Source organism: Poecile atricapillus, chromosome 4 (genome assembly GCF_030490865.1).
Source record: "Poecile atricapillus isolate bPoeAtr1 chromosome 4, bPoeAtr1.hap1, whole genome shotgun sequence".
In the NCBI taxonomy this organism is placed as follows: domain Eukaryota; kingdom Metazoa; phylum Chordata; class Aves; order Passeriformes; family Paridae; genus Poecile; species Poecile atricapillus.
Window position 1 is genome coordinate 17,535,628 of NC_081252.1, and position 21,121 is coordinate 17,556,748.

At 36.5% G+C, this 21,121-nt stretch overlaps 1 protein-coding gene across 3 annotated transcripts in view; it reads left to right on the forward strand.

The window, feature by feature from the left end:
- The window catches only part of LRBA (LPS responsive beige-like anchor protein), a 367,953-nt gene that overhangs the window by 228,384 nt on the left and 118,448 nt on the right, over positions 1-21,121 (forward strand). For all 3 annotated transcript variants that reach the window (XM_058837408.1, XM_058837411.1, XM_058837409.1), the window contains exons 41-43: positions 17,447-17,564; positions 18,547-18,649; positions 19,863-19,978. In XM_058837408.1, the coding sequence (XP_058693391.1) occupies positions 17,447-17,564; positions 18,547-18,649; positions 19,863-19,978 (337 nt within the window). The remainder of the gene's footprint in view (positions 1-17,446; positions 17,565-18,546; positions 18,650-19,862; positions 19,979-21,121) is intronic.

Here is a 21,121-nt window from a genome sequence, read left to right on the forward strand (position 1 = left end):
CTATATGGAATAAATGCTGTGATAGAGCTCCATGTGCTTCTGACACAGAAGGGATGGCAAACCACCTTTTGGGGTGAGATTTTGTGCTGAGAGAGTGAACAAATTCATGATGATATTCCCCAGATAGACAGGGCTGCCTGCTGGCAAAAGATACAGGAGTTCAATGTGTAAACTCTGATAAGGCTGACATGTAATTTGTGTTACAGTTTGATTGTTAATTGTATATAAAGCAGGAGTCTTCACAGATCTTTCACTGAGAGCCCTTAATTGGGAGAAGTAAACCCATGTAATGAAGAGTATATCCTCTAAGAATATTTAAGGAGACTCTCCTTTAAGGAGAAGGAAGGTAACTTTTTTAAAATTAAGCATTTGCATGATTTTGGTGCTTTTGGTTTTGAACACTTCCTTCTAGTATTGTGGAATTAGGCCAACAGTCTCAATTGGTTTTGGCATGAGACAAAAGTTTTTTCCAAGCATCACACATACAACATCTCTCTTTTTTATTTTGTGCTTTTTAAGGAGATAATGGTCAGTAATTATACTTAACTGTTAGAGAACAGTTAAGTATGTTGAAGAGTAATGATAATTAACTGCCTTCACAAAATCTGTCTACTGGGATGTGTAACCAAAATATTTGAATAACTAGGATTTTGGCAATATTTGTAACTTTTCAGCAAATTACAGTGATATCCATTTGCTTCAGGTAGAAAACTGACATGAAATTTGTTGACCTAAGAATGGTCCTAGAATGAAATGATAGATGTTCTCTGCTTCTAGTGTAAGAGAAATTACCTGCTTCGGTAGATATAAGCATTTTGTGAAAGACATTGCAGAGGCACTTGGATTTGCAATTTATATTCTTTTTGTCACTAAAGAACACAGTAATATTGGGATACACATTTTATTATATTAAAATTTGTTTATTTTGGGGTGTTTTTTATCCCAGAGATGTTTAATCTTTGCAGCTGGATGATTCTTGGAAATTATTATGAAGCAGAATTAGCAAACTGAGTTGTTTCTTCTGCAGTGTATTCCTGTAGCTGCAAAGAGCAACTGTGCTGGAAAACACCTGTGCAGTGGCAAAGATATTTTCAGAGGCACAAAAGCGCACAGTGGTTCCTTATCTGAGAGGAGAGTTCCACCACCCAATTAGTGCCAGTGGGATCTGATACTGAAAGAATTGATTTGGGGCTCTTTAGTAATTTCTTCCAACATCCTGGACTGCATTAAAAAAAGTTGTGACCAGCAGATTGAGGGAGGTGATTCTCCCTGTCTGCTCTGGCCTTGTGAGACACCACCTGGAGTACTGTGTCCAGGTCTGGAGTCCTCAGCACAGGAAGGATGTGATTCTTTGGGAGCAGGTCCAGAAGAGGGCCGTGACAATGATCAGAGAGAGGGAGGAAAACAGGCTGAGATTTGGGGCTGTTCAGCCTGGAGAAGAGAATGTTCCAGGGCGACTTTAGAACAGCCTTCCTGCACCTAAAGAGGGCTTAAAAAAGGAGGGAGAATGAGAGAATGATGACCAATTTTAATTGATAAGAGGAAAGCTATAGATTAGATGCTAGGAAAAAAAAAATCTTTACTCAGAGGATAATGAGGCACTTGAACAGGTTGCCCAGAGAAGTTGCCCATCCCTATAGGTGTTCAAGGCAACGCTGGATAGGGCCCTGAGCAAACTGACCTAGTGGGTGGCATCCCTACCAACAGTGGGTTTGGGAGCAGGTGATTTCTTAATCATAGAATTACAGAATCTTTCAGGTTGGAAGGAACCTTCAAGATCACCAAATCCAACCTTTGGCTGATCACCGCTTTGTCAACTAGGGCATGGCACTGACTGCCATGTCCATAAAGGCGCTTTCCAACCCAATGCATTCTGTGATTTATCTGAGAAGTCAAGTTAGGGAACTGACCTAACAGGAAGTGACCTTTTCTTACATGAATTTTTGCAAGGGTGATTCCCTGAGTCATCTATCTCTGGTCCCATAGGAACTTTAATGGCAGGATAAAGAAGGCAGCAGGACCGTACAGTTTGGAGCAGGCCATGCCATTCTCGTGGCTGCCACCTGCTATGGAGCCATAGCCATAAACTCCACCTGTAGTCAAATGTTAACTGCTGGATTAGGATTTTAATGGAGATCCTTTAAATAGGTTGGAAACTTAAATGGAGTGTGTTGTGACGAGAATCACGAAAGTGGAGAGTTCAGCCCTTGCAGAGGTAAATAACCTTGTTATCAAGAATGGTGTCCTTTGGGAAGAAAATGTCTGGTGTTAAAATAGAGTAAGATATATATATATATATATTAGTATTGTCAACTGCCACTGATTTCTACTGCTGTTTTAATGTAATAATTTTGTGGGTTTTGTAAAAAATACACATATGTGTTTGTTGTTTTGGGAATGATACTAGTTATTCTTTTGGCAGTTTGACATCTTTCTGTATATGTTGGATGCAACATCATTTGTAAATTATCTCTGGATTGCTTTTCAAACACAGATCCTAAAGCCAAGGATTCATACTCCAGAGGATACAAGCTCACTGATATCTCAAATTGCGTCCTTATGTGGAAGTTGGTTGTTCTAACTTAACACTGAAGCATTAAAGCTGCTCTGTTCCATGTTCCTGGACAAAAGTTGTGTCTTCTACCACTTCCCAACCTGCTCCTTGTAGTCCTCACAGGATAATAATCAGATATTACTGGTATGGCACTTCCCCCTTGAGAAAGGAAAGGTATTAGTTTGTAAATATGGAACTTTTACTGAGTCTCTGATAGCATCCAGAACTTCATTCCTGTAATCTTAGTGAAGGGCTATATGATCTCTATGGCTGCAGGTGCACCAGTGCTATTTAAAAAATGCTTTAATTATGCTAATTACATGTAAAATTTCTTTAATGTCTTTGTATCTCTTGTATTTAAGCAACATGGTGCAGAGATGTTTTTTCTTCTCTGGAGAAAGTGTTCTGGACAGATAATACTTGGAAAGTAAGAGTTAATTTTTACTTTTTAAAAATGATGGTTATTGTTTTGTTTGTTTTTTTTTTAACTTTCAGATTTTTAATTTTTAAGTATTTTCAGGTCTGGTGTTCTAGTCCTTGGCCCTGTACTTTAAACCTTAACATAACTAGTTAGTACTGCTAGAAAAGTCTTACAGGAGCCTGATAAAAAGATTTTGATAAAGTAATAATACACTATTTCTTTCTTCGGCCTGTGTTTGTTGCTTCTTAGCATTATGGAGTTTGGAAATTATCATACAAGCACTATCAATCATCTGAAAACTGGAGCCAGTTTTTTTGAATTTGCTTTTGAAAGAGATTCTAGTGTTAGTTTTCTGAATGGTTTGCAGAGCTGCATAATATTTTGATTTATTTTGTTTTTTTAAAAATTTATATTTATTGCCAAATGTCATGTTCATAAAATGAAAAATCATACCGTGTAGCATCTTTGGAAGTTCTCTTGGTGCATTCCATCTAAATTACTTTAAACAGCTCTATCTGATTGCTCTTTTCAAAAAAACCTGAATAATTACTATCCTGAATTCCAACAGTCTACACAGGTTTGCTGGAGAGAGGAGTAGATAAAGCACATGTTTACATGGCTTCCACAATAAATACTCTCCCTATACAGTTTGCAAATAGCGATTATAATTTCATGTTAATAAGATGCAGGAGAATGTGCTGAAGGAACAGTGCTTTGCTGCTTTTGTCACAGTTTCATCAAACTGATTTTGTCAGCACTGGAGCATAACCCTTGCCACATCAGTTTGAGTGCTTATTAGGCAGCCGATTTGTCTGAATCCTCATTAAATTGATTAACTCATTTACTTATGGATGATGACATGTTATCTGGTACGGGAATGGTGGTTAGAGGCTGGAATCAAGACTCTCACTGACTTTGTTAGTATTCACTGTTCATTTGTTTCTGCAATAAACTGCTGCATTCGAGTACTACAGCAACAGTAATTTGCATTTTGCTGAAGTGTGGCATCAGCTGAAGGGGTGAACTTATGTTGTGTAAACTTGCACGTCTGTCAGTCAACTACAGACAGCAGTTTAGGAGCTTCACAAGTTTACAACCTGCTCCAATTCCCTATTTGTTTCACTTGGCTACTAGACTTTCTCGTAAGAGCCTAAACAGTTCTCTCGAACATCTGGTTTAATATAAATTAAATATAAAAGGGAAACAAGGAGAAAACATTCTCAGTTAACACATTCAGAAGAGGGAGATGTTGTTAAGCAGGGATATTTAAAGCACTTTTCTAAAGGACAGCTTTCAGAAAAGTGATCGAAATGTAAAAAAGAAATCAGTCAATGATTTAGATCAAATTCTGTGTATTCACAGTTTAGAAATTTGTATTTTTACAGTTTGATATGTTGATATGCCTCTAATATTTTAAGGTGCTGATTGTGTGCAGGTTTTGGATGCCAGCCGCTATTTTGGTGGTTATATGTGAAACTAGAAGAGAAAATTTAAGCATGTAGTGTTTAGCAAATAATAAAGTATTTTGGTTGAATTCAGTGACTCTGCATTTAAGGGGATGACAGGCATATTAACTCATCATAATAAACATATTAACAACATAATAACTATGTAATTTTGAGTCAAGATCAAATTAAATTTGGGATAGCTCAAGAAACAGTGGAGTATTTCAAACTCTGTGAAGATGACAAAGCCTGAATTCTTGAGCAGCCAAATAATTTATTTTGGTGAGAATTGCATTTGCAGTTCCAGGGTTGAATGTGCCATGAACAGAAAGTGGTGTGAAGATTCCCTATGCTTTGGTGAAGCAGAATGCTTTTTGTATTACAGGGGTGCAAAACAAGCCTCCTCCCGGGTTGTGTCAGTATTGGAGAACCACAGTTTGCAAACACCAGCCAGAGATCTTCATCTCTAAGTGTAGGACCAGAGGCAACAGTTGGCTACATGTTGGCCAAACTACAAGAAAATAAATCCCAACACACTTTGAAAGATGAAAGATGAAATTTACAACATGAAACTAGCAACAATTTATGGTAGTGAGTCAGACTAACACCATTCCATCTCCTTCACCCCTGCATCATTGTCCTTTTCCCTGCCCTAGGTGACGTTCTATCTGAATACCTGTGGAACTCCAGATTTACCCCGTCACCTCAAACATAGTCCTTGGAGAAAGGAGGGATTGGGGTAGCAGTAGGAAGAGATTGGGGATGGATAAGAAGAGGAGCAGCATTTGCAGGGCAGGCACCTGCATCCTTGTGAAACTGCAGGTTGAATGGAAGGTGCTAGAGCATGAGAGAGGAAAGAGTGTTGGAATTGTTTGGGAAATAAGGCAAGCTTTTAATGGACAAGAGAGCTGGGAAAAAAGGCCATTGAGGGAACTGTAAAGGTGATTTTACAATTTACTCAAAGTTAACTAGAGCTGTGTTTGTGCTTCACTTTAAAGGATAGTAGTTACTTCATTTTTAAAAATCATTAGTGTGCATTTATATATACACTAAATATTGCAAGCTTTTTTGATAATAAAAAATACTGTTTCCCCTGTTCAATCTTCTTGGCCTAAAATTAGGATCGATGATGGTCTTAGGGTTCTTGTAAGGTTAATACTAAGATAATATTAAGTTTCTCTAGAATTGAAATGAGACCAAGCATGGGAAAATACCCTGTCATTGTAACAATTTTACAATATTTGTGTTTGTATTTGTTTATTTTGATATGCAGTTTTAATGAGTCAGTCAGACCAGTCTTGTTTCATTGAGAAAGTGAACAAGGTGCAGGAGATCTTGCATCCTTTCTGTAAAAGAGATTACTGTCACAGAATTAAATAGAGCTAGAATTTCACCTTTTTTTTTTGTTTTGTTTTTTTTTGAGGAAACAGTTCCTAATGCATCATATTTGGGAACTTTTTTATACTAGATGGGGTCTTTTAGAAATGTCATTTATTTTAGTTTACTAATATATTGCCTGTATTTGGAATGATGGGGAGAGTTTACAGAAACAAGTTCTTTGACTCTTATTTCAATTCTATAGAATTGTATCGTAGAATATTTGCAAATTGCATATGGAACACAGATAATATTCAAACAGGAGGCTGGTGATCAGCATTAAATTACTAGGCTCTAAATTTTTCTACATCCACCTCTTTTCCTTCTTCACTTGCTCTGACAGTTACAGACCGTTTCTCTAATAGGGCTTGCATTTGAAGATAAGCCTGCATGTAAACAAATTAACTTTTCTTAAATGGAGAGCCATTTCATCTGCAATAATATACCAATTCATAAACTAGCAGAAGCATATTTTTAAAGAAAGAAAAAGATAAATGACCCATTGTATAACACTTACTATTAGGCAGACTAGATGTCCCTGTGTTCTGGGAGATAAGACTCTTGTATTATTACACCCTAATAAAATGAGTTAATGTTTTAGTATCAGAGATAAAAGGACAGTTGGATATATTTAATAACCAAACTGAGAAACACTTAATTTTAGTTGTCTGTAGCAATATAACACAAATTCCCCTGTAAAACAAATTGCACTTTTGGAATATACTTTAATGTGCATTCGACAAAGGAGAAAATGAGGTGATTGAAGTTCAATTTGTAGCATGTTATTAACCATTTCCGCTTGACTAGATGTGTAAAAGGATAATGGATGAGGGTTTTATTATTGCCTTTCTGCTAAAATGAAGTGGTGTAAAAGATAAGGTGATGAGATTAATGAACATAAGGAAAAGGCGTAATCAATCAAACTCCAACAGGGTGATGAGATGACAGTACTTAAGATTTGCAAGGAGACATGTTTTTAAAAGTGGATTTTATCAACACTGACATTTTGTTTAGGTGGAATGCTTAGAAGCAAATATTTTCCAATTTTAGTTATTTTTTGGTGGGTTCAATTACTACTGTATGCTTGAAGCTTCAAGAATTAATGTAACAAATTAAAGTTAAATCTATTTAAATTTAAATCTATTGTTAAATTTAAAATTCACATTAAAACCCCCTATATGGTTATTAAAGGAGGATGACCAAATACAGCTTTTGTCAAGCAGGAAGGATGTTTTATTGATCAATTTGTCAGTTCTTCACTGGTGGAGCACTCCTAGATGTGTCTGGATGAGTTATTTTAGTCTGTACTGCTGCCTCAAGTTTTGCATCCTAGTCATTTCAGCATTTCAGTCACTGGTTTTCATGTGCTCAAGGAAGAGTGAGAAATGATTTCCTTGCCCTGTAATAAGTTCCCAAACATGAAACTCCACAAGTTTTCAAGTTCTAACTCCTCAAATAGAAAATTGATTATCTTGCAGCAATGAATCTACTAAAGTTTCTAGCTCTAAATGTGTTCTTCTTTGTAGGGTGAGATATTTTATACTTCAGATCTCACATCTTCTTTCCTCTAACACATATCTTAAAATTGTTACCCACTTGAATATCTATAATGCTAACATGTTGTGGGAAAAAGAGATTACAGGTGTTTTACTTGTAAGTACTTCAGCTAGATAAAATCCTAAAGGTAGATCTTCTGCCTGAATTTTTTTTTTTTAAAGAAAGATATAACATTTAGTTCCACACCAAAAATCAGTTAAGAACTGCAAATTCCACTGGAAAATCAGTTTCTAATGCCTTTAGTTTCCTGCTCCTTTTAAAAAACCCTACACCTTTTTCAAAAGGTGGAGCCAACCAGGAGGAGAGCTGTTATCCAGTTAGGGTCTATTCCCTACTTGAGAAAAGATTTAAGAAGGGCTCCCACATCATTCTTTCAAATGTGGTAAATTTATTTCAACAAAAGAGTTGCCTATTAAAAGGCTGCCTGAAGTTAGTTTTGTAAATGAAACATGCACAAGCAGGATAAATTGCTGTATTTTTACAAGGAACTTAGTTCTGGGCAGCACTTCGTGCAGAACGGATAGGATATTGCTATGGGGTTAGGATTTCCTAAAGAGAAGCAGTTGAAAGTACTTTTCGCTCTTGACTTCAGCATTTATTAAACACTGTTAGGTACTGGCTGGAAACTGGGGCTTTTTCAATACTCCCACTTGGACTTGGCTTTTTCTGGCTCTCAGGAAAACTTCCAGTTGTGCAAAACAGCATTGTGGGTTTGAAAGACAAATGCATAACACAGACCAGATTAAAATTCTTCACAAGAGCTAATATTTTCACATAGACTTACTGCCCTCTCTCCTCCTGTCATCTGCAGAATTCTTTGATAGGCTTATTTTTTATTGGGCCCTCAGGAGTAGCAAGTTTTAGATTTAATACCCCAGGGGGAATGGCAAGGCAAATCATGTTGTTGGATCAATTGTTCAGCTATCCCCAGACTGCTGTCTGTGTATCTGTTACACTTGAATCACATTTTCAAGCCTTTCTTATCAATCATTTGGACTAGAAATGCAGTTTAATTTTCTATTGCATTTTTAAGCTGAAATAAGGGTTATGTTCTTTGTTATGTTACTCCAGAATCATAGATGTGGGTGTAGACCTCACATTTGCTGTGCCTCTGTTAATCTTGGAAAAGGGTCTCTGCTTGTAGGAATGCTTTAAAGCTGAGTTTATATTACGTTAGTTTAGCATGTACTAAGATGAGTATCAGCAGTTGTTGTATAAAACATCCTCTTCAAATGGCTTTTTTTCATTAAAAACATGGGCTATATTTTATTCGGACAAATTATTTCTGTGGGTAATCTTAAAGGGTTCTCCCTTGCATTCATGGGCCATAACAAAACCTTGGTCAATGATTGGTTTCAGTCAGTTCTTTCATCTGAGAAATTAACTTACTTTTACAGGAATAGAAGACAAATGTAGGAATACAGGTACAAAATACGAAGTATGCTCATGTGGGACTTTGTTATAAAACAGAGCACATAGGAGACGTGTCCTTTGGTAACTAAGATCAATTCCTCTATTCTGTTGTCGTATCTGTATTTGCTTTGGTTTACAGTAAATGAACTTGCAGTGAGTGGAGAAGGGCTTGAGCAGTGAAGGTTTTATAGCAGTTCTGTGCTATCTTCTTTTCCACCATCTGAGGGCAAGAGGGAAAATTTGTTCAGTATTGTATAGAGTCCTGGGCATCCCAAATGAGGCAAATGGATGTCAACCCCTTCAGCTGCCCCACTTTACTTGAAGGGGATTTGGTTCCTGCAGCACTTGAGAGTCTCTGCAGCACAAAGGTGGCATTAAGCCATTTTTGCATCCCCATCCCTTTGCAAGGGACATCTTCTGTGCCACATCTGTCATGGAACACAGTGCAGAATCTTCCAATGTGAACGGCTGGCTTCGCAGCCCTGGAGTCTGACTTTTCTCCTTGCCTTCGAGAAGCACATCTGCTCTTCTATGTATGGGCTTGCTTCCCATTAATGAGCTGATCAGATGCAGTCTTTCTTGATGACTGGTGTTCTAGCTTCCTGCCAGATGTGTGGGGGAGGTTTTGTTTTGTTTTGTTTCTGATGATGGGATATTAAGGTCAGCTTACAGGTCACTGATTAAAAAAAAAAAAAATCCTTTTTTGGCATCAAAACTTCTTTTTCATTGCCCATTTGCTTTCTCTCCTCCTTCTGCAAGATCAGATGGAAACAGCAGACTCTGGACAGCTGCCAGTGTTACAGGTGTAGTGGTTCCTTCTTGGTTGTAGTTGCTGCTTCCACTTGCACATATTCCGACTGGAGAGACCTTTGCTGGCTACGCAGAGAAGCAGCCCATGGGAGAAGTCATATCCTGAAAGTGGTGAAATAGGCTGAAATAGGCAGGTGCAGGGCATGGCAGTGGAAATCTGACATGCCTATTCTCATTTGCTGTTCCAAATACAAATTTGAAGAGACATTTACAGCAAACATGAGCCTTATATTTCTAAAACAGAGGCTCCCCAGGCCAGTGATCACAGCACCAGCCTGACAGAGCTCAAGAAGTGTTTGGACAACACTCTCAGGCACAGGGTGTGACTCTTGGGGATATCCCATACAGGGCTTGGGAAATTCTGTGATTAAAAAAAAATAAATAAAATAAATCAATGTCTAAATGTCTCTAAGAGACAGCAAAACAAAGATGGCTCCTGCATTGTTTTCTACGCCCTGCCTTTGAGATGTTTGGTCCTGCTTCTTACATTTCACCATACATAGTAATACTGCTGTGGATATAAACTGCTGTGAGTCTGGCAGTTGTCCTCATTTTCAGACTCTGTACTTGTTAAAGATCAACCAACAGTATGATAATGACTATCCTCCAACACTTTTCTGCACTAGAAATTTTATAAAAGGAGAGAGACCAACCAGACTTTAAACTTCAAGAATCTTTAAACTTAAGAAAAACCTAAATCTGCAGCATTTTTGTCATTATATAAAAAAAGAAATCTCTGCTTGATTCCTTTTCCCTATTTTTCTGGCACTTCCATCTTCCATCTTTGAAAGATTTTGAGAGCTTTTTTTGAAATCTTTTTTTTTAAATTGCAGTAGTGTTACAACATCATGGCATGGTTTTGAGCCACTAGTCCTAGGTTGTCTTACTTCTGCTAGAAAACTTTCTATATGATTTATATTTTCAAAATATTGATTATGGTCGTACTTACCGCCTTGAAAACAAACATTTTTTTTCTTAATGAGAATACCAGATTCTAGGGAGTGTGCTAAAAACTTTTGAGGTTAAGATTTAAAAGAATTTTTATTTTATAACTTCCTTTCCAATAATAAAACATTTCCATAATGAATTAAATCTGAATTTGTATTTCTTTTTTGTGTTAGCTCAAAAGGAGACAGGAAGACAAATTAACTGATCTGTTTTTGGAGAGTGAAAATTTGGAACATCTAAAGCTTCCTGGTCTTTGTCTTTTAGTTGTCTGCATTAATGAAATTGAAGGTGAGCTAACTAACAAGGCAGCAACAGTTGTGGTAATACAAAGTTATGCACAAAATAAGAGAGTTGTGAAGGACTTTTTTAAGCCAACTAGATACCTGCTTCTCAGCTGGATAGATAAAATGATGACAAAGGGAGTTTTCCCACCTAGTTTTCAAAAATTCTGTCTCACACAGGGTAATGATCATGGAATGCACCACTGCACATTCATTACTACAAAGTCTTAATACTGATAATACTTTATTTCAGCATTTTTTGATGCAAATTCCACTGTTTAATGTCATCAGCTTCGTTTGACAGCTTCTACACAGAGAGAAATAATTTCATGGAATTCTGCTCATTGATGCTTAAGCTCTCTTCTTGAGCTTTTGCAGGTAGTGTCATTTTTTTCAATGTATACAAAATGAAATCAAAACAAGCTTTTTTTAGTATTTGCACTGTGTCTAACTGATGGAATTCATTGACACATGAAATCATGAAGTTGTATGATTTAATGCAGTCCACAAAGGCTATGCTGAGTTATTTTTAAATGATTGAAAGATTCTTGGTTATGATTTGTTGTCTGAATCATTTTACATACCAGGTATATGAATGAATGTCAGTGCTGTGGCAAATAGCATAAACAGGTAACCCTGGTAGAGGAAAAAATGTTGCCCTTCTCCGGGTGATGTAAACATCTGTATGAAGCTTTCGTATCTACCTCTTGAGGAGCAGATCCAACTAGCTCTTAAATCAGAATGTAACTAAATCAAGATATCAGTCAACTCCTACAAAGAATCTGTGAATTCCTGCAATTCTGGCACCTTTTTATCATAAATAAACCTGCTGTCATATTTTCCAAACACAGGTGTAACTTTATGTCCTTAATCTTGCAGGGCTTGGACAGTCACCCAAACCTATATTAATTTTCTTCTTTTTGAACTTCCACTATCTGAGGCTGCATAATTTACCTTGCATGACTGTCTTTAGCAATCAGATGTTACTGTTCTTTGGGTTAATTAAATGTTTTCTGATAGTGGTAATGAACCCCTGCTCTCTAAAACCCAGCAGGGTTAATCAAGAAGGAAAAAAAAAAAAAGTTTATGAGACCCAGTTGAAGGGAATAAGAGAATTGGTACTAAATTTGCTAACATTGTATGCAGGTTTATTAGTCTATGTGAGCTGTTTAGAACCACTTAGTCAAACCAGAGAATTTCTGAAATACAGGCTTCCCCAGTAATTTTATTTCCAAGTTAGATTGGGATAATCAGAAGGTTATCTCTTCTGAGAGTTAATATAAGATCACTTTCAGGAAATTTACATTGCGTATTTTTTCACACTGAAATACAGCTTAAGTGGCAGGATAAAGGGAGAATATATATTGTGCATTCCTCTATTTTAATAATCTGGGAAATATTTTTCATGTCATCACAAATTTACTGATATGTGGTCTCAGACAGACTTTATTCTTATTATTTCCAAGCACATAGTGTTTTATTTGTTTATTGGGTAGAGAGAAATGATTTCAAAACCGAATGGCTCTAGAAGCACAACTAAATCCTAACAAAAGATTAAACTATTTACAGGTCCAAAGGCCTTAAGGTACTTGAGGCTAATATAAACAGCATACTGTGAAATAGGAATTTCAGTTTGTGTTGAATCTGTCTGTCCCCACCAGCTTCAGATAAAACAGTTCTATCCTCCTTGAGCACATCAATTTGCTAGTCAGTGGTTCATGTATCAAAGAGCATTCTGTGAAAATATCAATATCATTGGTTAATATAAATGAAATTAATTTTTAAAGCTGGGCTAAAGGTTGACATCTGAAAAATTGCATTACTTTGCAGAAGAGAAATTTCTGTCTTCCAGTGAAATTTCAGGTCATAAGGGCAAGTAATTTTCACAATCTTCAATGGGAACCAGTGAAATATGAACTTCATTGTCACCTAGCCCCAAAGCGATAAGATAAAATGAGCTGATACATCATTTGCTGTGGTTTTATCATCTCCTTCAGTAATTGGAAGAGAAAACATAAGAGTCCTTTACCACCCCCCTCCCCAACCCCTTCACCACCCACACCCAGGCATAAGCCATTTTGCTCTGATCAATACAAAGGTCACCGAGTGTTTATTTATTTATTTAATTTTTTTATGCTGGGTAAAACTGTCTAGTGGAACATTAAAGTAATGAATATGTTTAATTGAGTTTGTCACCCATGAAAATGCTGAACAGGATTGTGTAACAGACTGTGCATGCTCACACGGGGCACTGGTTGGGAGGCTGCTGCTCGTTGCCTGTGGATTTCAGTGTAATAATTTTGTAAATATTTGAGATTTTGAGTGAACATCGTATTTGTTGTCTCTTTGAGAAATCTAAAACAAACTGATAAGCAACTCTGATTTATTGATATTTAAGATTATTAACAGTCTGATCTAATTCCCTGTTAATTCAGTTGTACTTAGCTGTATTTGAACAAAGAGCAGAGTAAGACCCTTTCACTGTGAATCCTGCAGCCAGGAACTAAATAGTACCTGGACAGGAGAATCCAAGGATCCTTGGTTGCAAGGCTGAGGTTAAGGTAGAAATTCAGGTTTCTTGTGAACTGAGTTTCAGACTTTGTAGCCTCTGAGTGCTGTAATTTTGCCTTCCTGAGTAAAAATGACCCCAAATGACCTGGAATGCTGCTAGAATGCATTTATAAACTTTATCTCTCAACTGTAATCAAATTAGAATGTAAATTAAACGTTCTATATTTTTATTCAGTGGGTTTTTTTTTTCTTTGTCTTGTATTATGACTTGTTTAAAATTACACAAATGTGCATCAGCCTTTTAAATAAGCTATTTAGCTTTTATTTTACTCATGGCAGTTAAGTTGGCTGACATTAAAGTAATATAATTATTCAATTACTGTTTCAGTTCTATAATCCATTTTCAGACTTAATTACTTCTAGCCTATTCACATTTTCAAGATCAATAGTACTTTTCTGTAAAATAAAATAAAATAAGTTGATTGGCTTGCTTAACAGGTATAGCAAAATGTTCATTTAGTTTTAAGTAAAATATTACTTTTCTAATTCAGGAGGCAGCTGTAGTGATGGGGGTGTTTTTTTAACTATTGCATTAAGTCTTTGACAATAGACATTGTTTATGATAAACATTCAAGGAGGGTTTTGAAGAAAAGGTAGAATGGGGCATTTGTATTAAAAACTGTAAAATGGCAGAATAGCTTCCAAGTAAATGAGCACTTTAATGTTGGGAAATTAGCTGATATGTGACTGTAAATCGTGAGCACTTACTTCTGTATGACCTTAATTTGTGGTCAGCACTGTGCTACCTGAGTTTTCATGTAACTCTGATTTCAGAATCTCCTCCAAGTAGAATTTGAAGCTGGCTGTTCTTTACTCACTAATTTCTTAGGGAGTTTCCTGCAGCTGTGCAGTGTCAGGGCCATCAGCATGAATACAGCAACTGAATACTGGTTCAGACCTTCATTTCTAATATTTGAAGTAAAAGAAGGGACTTCATGCAAAGGGAGAAGTAATTTTGTATTTTTAGTAATGTTGTCATGACTCCTGTTCATCTGGTATTGCCAAAGTCTAATTACAGAACAGTTTGTCTGATGAGATTTTGGGAACCGTACAACTTTACAATTGCCTCATTTGTTTATGTATTTGTTTAAATGAAATAGTAAACAGTATAAATTGTATTTTCTCCTGTAGGGTGTTGTATATTTTGAAACAAATGAAATGTGCAGAGATTGAACTTCAATCTGATGTGTTGAATCAACTGAAATTCTGTAAATACTTTCTCACGTGGGAAAGGTAGTACTATTTCTGCAGATAAATCAGATTGTACACTCTGATTAGTCTCTGCTCCACAACTTGTTCCAAAAGTGGCAGTGACAAAAGGCAGAAATGAGTTGGTTTTAACTTCAGAATGTTACACAATAGTATGAAGAAGATACTTGTTCTTAAATTCCGAGGTGGACCTCTGTATTGTGTGGCTTATGGATGAAAACAGGCAAATGCAAAAATAGTTTTTGAAAGTTGTAATTCTGATGTCAAAAGTGATCTAAAAAAAACCCAACAAAACAAAAAACTCAAACTTTTGTTTGCCAGAATAAAAATACTGAATTAAATTTGAAGAACGAGCCAGTTTCTGCAACTAGGAGTTTCTAATAATATTTTCTATGGAATAAAAGTTGCACTGGATTTTCATAAGGAACACTTAGCAATACACAAGAAACAAATGTGTTTGTACTCTGGACCTTTCATCTGCTCTAGGTGGAGTGATGAGTGGGAGCAGGGGCAGTGCTGCAGTTTCCATGGCAACTGGTTCACTGGCAGGCTAGACCTCTGTCTAGGGTGCTGTCAGTGCGCCCGGAGTTTCAGACAGCACAGTGTCCCAAAGAAGGTCTGCTCCCACCTAATCCAGTTTTAATTGAACTCCAGAGACTTTGAAGTGAGGCCGCAAAGCAGGCAGACCCTGCTCCAGCCCGGAATGAAGGCCTTGCTCAGCACAGCCTCAGCTGCTTGTGTCTCCTGATCAGTTTTGTTAATGAGTGCTTCAGATAATGGTTACAGCGGTGGCTGCTGCTGTTTCTGTGGTGCGGTTCCAGTTCCTGCTGTAAATCCTCTCTCACTGAATTCACTAGCTTCACCGTGTCTCTACGAGGTGCACAATGCAAGCCACCTCTGCTCTTTTCAAGTTGGTGCTTTTCCTTCCAGTTTTGAGGAGGTTGGAAACAGCAAGCTCTGGGGCTTGTGCAGGATTCCCACTCTCACCGAAAAAGCTCATTTCATGGGGTAAAAGTAATGATTATTTACTGTGCTGGTTTTGCTCACAGCAGCCACACAGTAAGAGTTTGAAATTGCCATGCGCAGACCGATGGGGAAAAACAGGCTGTTGTGTTTTGTTGTTACGGAAAAGCGGAGGTTACCACATTGCTGTCTGTGTTAAAAAAAAAAACAGTCATTGCAATTAGAAGCTCCAATTTCAAGATCATAAGGTGGATGAATAGCAGCAAAAAGTACTAAGAGATTTCTGTGCATGAGCACTGCAACTTTGTCTCCTTTGTAACCTCTTTTGATGTTGTATTCTTAGAGGATATTTATATGTGTGTGACAAAAGTCAACCGCAGTGGTTCTGAACAGCGCCACAGAATTATACAAATCTGCCAATTAGTGTGGATGGGCTGTGGGTGTGCTGCGAGAAGTGTCAGTGTGGCCCAACTCTGTTAGTTCCCAGTTCCAGAAGTGTTTAGCAACCACTGACAATCTCTGGTCCTTTAATCACTTTTCTAGAATTTTGTACTGGCATAATTACATAGTTTTTTCCTTCTCTTTCTGTGTGTGTGTGTGTTTGCTGGGAGAGAAGTTGACTATGGCACTTGTATTGAGGTGAAGATAAGGGATTAAGTAAAAAGAAAGAAGGTGTGGGGGATGATATGCTTTGTATGTTCTGATCTGTGCTATCAGTTTTTGGTTTGCCAGTCTTGTTTGCTTATAATTCACAAAACTGGTGCAATATTTTGTGCTGTACTGTGTAGTGCTTTTATAATGCATCTGCTCCCTGTGCTACAAAAATGCAGGTTTTATTTATCAATATATGCTACATGCGAGGCAAAATCCTCCTTTGTTAAAAACCTGTAAACAAATTATTGGTTTCATTAATAGTCTTTGTTATATTAAGGACTTGAATTTCACTTGTTTTGTTTTTATACACAATATATTGCTCAAGTGAAACTGTGGTAAGTGTGATGTTAATAAGGATTGCATCTGAGTCTCCTTTTCTGTGATGGGTTTCTATTAAATAATTTTGTGTTTGGTAAAATTGGCAAATCTCAGATTTTCCTTCTCCTATAATTTGTTAATCTGAGGTAGAGAAGTGTCCAGTCTCTCTGTCCCTTAACACTTACATGATTAAGCTTTGAAATGAAAAGGAGAAAGTGAAGCAACAAAGAAACAAAGTGGCTGAGGACTGAAAACGGGATTAGTTTGAATTGTGAAGGCAGACTAAGCATCTGTGTCTGTCAGATGGGATGACAGGAATTGTAACAAGTTACTTTGACAATCGCTTACTCCATAGAGAGATTATGCTGAGTTCATTTGCAGGTTTGTGTTTAACCTCAGCTGACAAAATGATACTTAACCTCTTATACAGCAAACCTTTTACAGTTCCATAATTAGTGAATCCTGCCTTAATGATAAACCTAAGGAACATTTTATTTTCTTTAAAGACATTTTTCTCTTGCTTATTTGTTACAGGCCTGTTATTACAACGCTGAAGGGAGTGCAGATAGATGTAGTGCTACTAGAAATACATTTCAGAATAGGGTTTTATGCTTTGCTGAAGTGCTGAACATTTAATAATGTTTTTGAAGCTCTGAAATTGTTATGAAAAATAGATAGTTGTCTTTAAAGGAAAAAAATGCAAGGAAATGTTTAAAATATTTGGCATGAGTAGTTGAATTCAGGAGTACAAAAATATATTAGATATTCATAAGATGATTTGAAGTTTGAGCGTATTTTACTTTTGTTGCAGGTTTTGCAGGTAATTGGTAGAATCCATTTTTGTGGGTCAAAGAGTTTCTCTTTTGCAAGGTATTACCTGTCCAGCTAACATATTTAAAACATCCTCTCTGTCTCTTTCTTCTAGATTCTGGCATATACAGAAGGACTCCATGGAAAATGGCTCTTCTCAGAGATTCGATCTATCTTTTCCCGACGTTACCTCTTGCAAAATACAGCACTGGAGATATTCATGGCAAACAGAGGTACAGTGAATTTAAAGAAATGACAAGTGTGGATGTGGGGAGATGTGCATTGTGTTTGGATGTTTAGTCACGTCTGTTTTGACATGGATTTGCGTAGATAGAGGAAGGGCTTGGATTAAATGTATCAGTATTTAAGTCAGTATTTTTTTGTAATTTATTTTCTGCTTCCAGTTTTGTTTTTTTTAATGATAAATTATGATGAAACATGAAAACTGTGCATTATCAATGCCTCACTTTCATTTATATCCATGTGTTTATTTGGCGTGCTCTGAGGAGTCCTGCTCAAGACAGTCCTACCTCTGATCTGTTATGCATGAAGGATTTTTTGTCCCCTTGGAGGGTAGATAATTGTTAGTTGTACACACCAAGAACAATGGAATGAAATAATTTCGCTACTAGATTAGACCAGTGACTTCCCTGCCTGTCATGCTTTATTTAAAATGTAGAGCATTTTTTTGGTAATGATAATGTCCAACAGAATATTAATCATATGCATAAACACTTGTTGTACTCTCTGAAGTCATAAATGGCCACTAGTGATACCGTAATTAGATTGTTGTTTAGATTTGCTGTTTCATAAGTGTCATTCATATGTTTCAGATGAAATAGGAAGACAGTATTTTGAAGACTACTACTAGAAAATATCTAGAAAGTAAATTAGTAAATGTATGAACCAGTTAATACATATGTTTTTTAATTAGTTCTAGACAGTCAATCTGTGCATATAGGTTTAATTCCTATTCATAAAGGAAAACAAATGTAGACCTTGTAAGACGTGCAACAGTGACAACTTCTGTTGAAATTTCTGTTATAAAAGATATGTTAAAGGAGTTTTGGAGATTAAAAAAACCAAACAAATCTACAATGATCTGAAGGAAACTTGTCTGATCTGTTGAACACTTGAGCTTAGGGTTGCATTGTGTTGGTTGAGCAAGTCTTAAATGGGTAAAATCATGCTATATATCAACTCTCATACTCACAGTGGGTGTCATGTTCAACTTCCCTGATCAAGCAACAGTGAAGAAAGTGGTTAACTGTCTACCTCGGGTTGGTATTGGTACCATCTTTGGACTACCCCAGACCAGGTATTTCATAATTTGAGTTTATTTTATCTGTCAGTTCTAAGAGTTTTTTGTTTGTTTGTTTGTTTGTTTTTATCAAACCAGCCTACATGGTATGAAGCATTTACACCTGCTGGTTTACATGACATGCAGCAGGAAACCCTTAGGGAGTATCTTTTTTGTTGTTACTTTAAATTTTTTATTTTTAATAGATCCCTGTACATAGAAATGGGATTAAAATAGTTCAGGATGTTTTCTGATATTATTTGTTGTTTTTTTATGGAGTCCAGAATCAAAAAATCTCTTGGATTGCAATTATAGCCACTCCGTAAGAATATCAGGATTTCTATTTACAGAAACAAATTATGTGTGAAAAATTTTAAATGTATGTTGAAGACACATTTGCTCAAGATTTCACATCCATTTGTACTGATCAATTTGTTTGCAAGATAATGGGGCTTGTTAAAAAAAGTTACAGTTTCCTTGAATTGTTTACCAATACCTGTAAAGCTTTGTTAACTAAGACTACTTGTAGATTTCTTTTCTTCCTCTTTAAGTGATGTGGGTTTGGTATTTGCAGATGTTTTGTTATGAACAAAACAGTCTTGGGAATTTTATGATAAACTCTTCTCTGTTTAATTTATCACTCCAAGGACTGACTCTACAGTCTTCTTTCATAAACATTAGGAAATCTGGCATCAAATTCTGAAAGTTTGAGTTATTTATGACTAACTCTTCAACACTGCCCAGAATTTAAATCTCAAGAGGATGGACTTCATAATGAAATTCTATCATCTTATCATTGTTTTCCTTTGTTCTTGAGGGATTTAAAAAACCTCTCCTTAAAGATGACTTTATTCTTACATGAAATCTAAAAGTATTGTCGTTTTCTTATTTAATGATATTCCAGCTCTCTAAATCTCCAGTAACATATTTCTGTAATACATCAAGCCATCATGGAGAAGCTGAATTTGCACAGCTGTAAAGGTTTCTGTTGGAAATTTTTCAAATCTTGACATACCCAGCTGTCAGATGCTTTAATTCTTTCATTCCTATTAGATTATAAAACTTTAAAAATGAACTTCAAGTATCCAAGTGGCATTTTGATCTCAAGAGAAATCTAGCATAGACCTGGTAGAACGAATATGTACTACTGCCACTAAAAATCAGGTATGTAAAAAAGGAAGACCCACACGGTTTTCTCATTATATTTTTTCCAATTTTCTTTTGTTTTCAGACGCATTTCTTTGGCTAGTCCACGACAGATCTTCAAAGCTTCCAATATGACTCAGCGGTGGCAACACCGAGAGATTTCCAACTTTGAATACTTGATGTTTCTAAACACTATAGCAGGTATTGCTAATTACTGTACATCCAAATTACTGTAATTACACAGAAAAGGAATTAATCATGGCACAGTCTCAGCAGCCATAGGACACAACTAGATTTTGCTCTTTTAATGAGTAATTTTTTCGATGTATGATTTTGTCCTGAAGAACTTCACAAAAATCGTCCTAAATTTCCATTATTTGTAATTATATTTATAGTTATGTAAGACTAGAGAGGTATTAATAACGCTGTACTGAGCTGCACTTAAATCAGAATATCATGACTGTTTTGGGGGGACAGGAACTATATAGATTGTCAATTATTTAGGGAAGTCTCAGACATAGGAACTTATTTATCCTCAGTATTCTAAGTTGTAATTTTCATAAGTGCTATCCTCCCTAAATATCATAGGTACAACAAGTTCTCTGCAGGGCTGGGAAATCTCAGCCAGGGAGCAGGAGATTTATTTAGTCAATAAATACCACTGTTACAGGATGCATGGTTGGTCTCAAAAAAGGGTGCAATGCCTGGATTGCCAGTGCTGCTATTCTAAGACACCCTTCATCCAAACCCAACCCTAATTTGTATCCACTTATTTTTGTCCTATCCACTTATTCTGTAAATACTAAGCTATATTTTGTTTAACCCATCTTACCCCATCAGCTTCTAACCAGCTGGACTTCAATTTGCTAAGTGGAGGCTGACTCTTGGGTCTCATGACATCCCTTTTATTTTCCAACTTATTCTGTCCTCTGAGCAATTTAGAAAATTTCTCAATTTTCAGCTGTTTTCTGTGGTATTGACAGTGGTGAAAGGTCTGTTAATTCCCTTTCAGGCTTGGCTCTTGCTAACACGATTGATATAACAAATGCCTGTGCTTGCACTAATTGCATTTTATACAAATGGTCAGTTTTGGTGTTTTCTGTAATCAGTCATCAAGTCAGAGGTGCCAAGATGCTGGCAGATTTTTAAAAGTAAGGGTCGATCTGCTTGCCTCGTTACTGCTCAAGCTGAATGAGGCACATCATGACACTGTTTCCTGTGGCTCTAATGAATGACCCTTTTCAGCTTTAATATATTACTGAAATAATAAATTGAATTCTTATCTGCTTGGTGTTTGAGGTTAAAAGAAGCAAAAAGATAACATTATGGAAAGAGGGAAAGTTG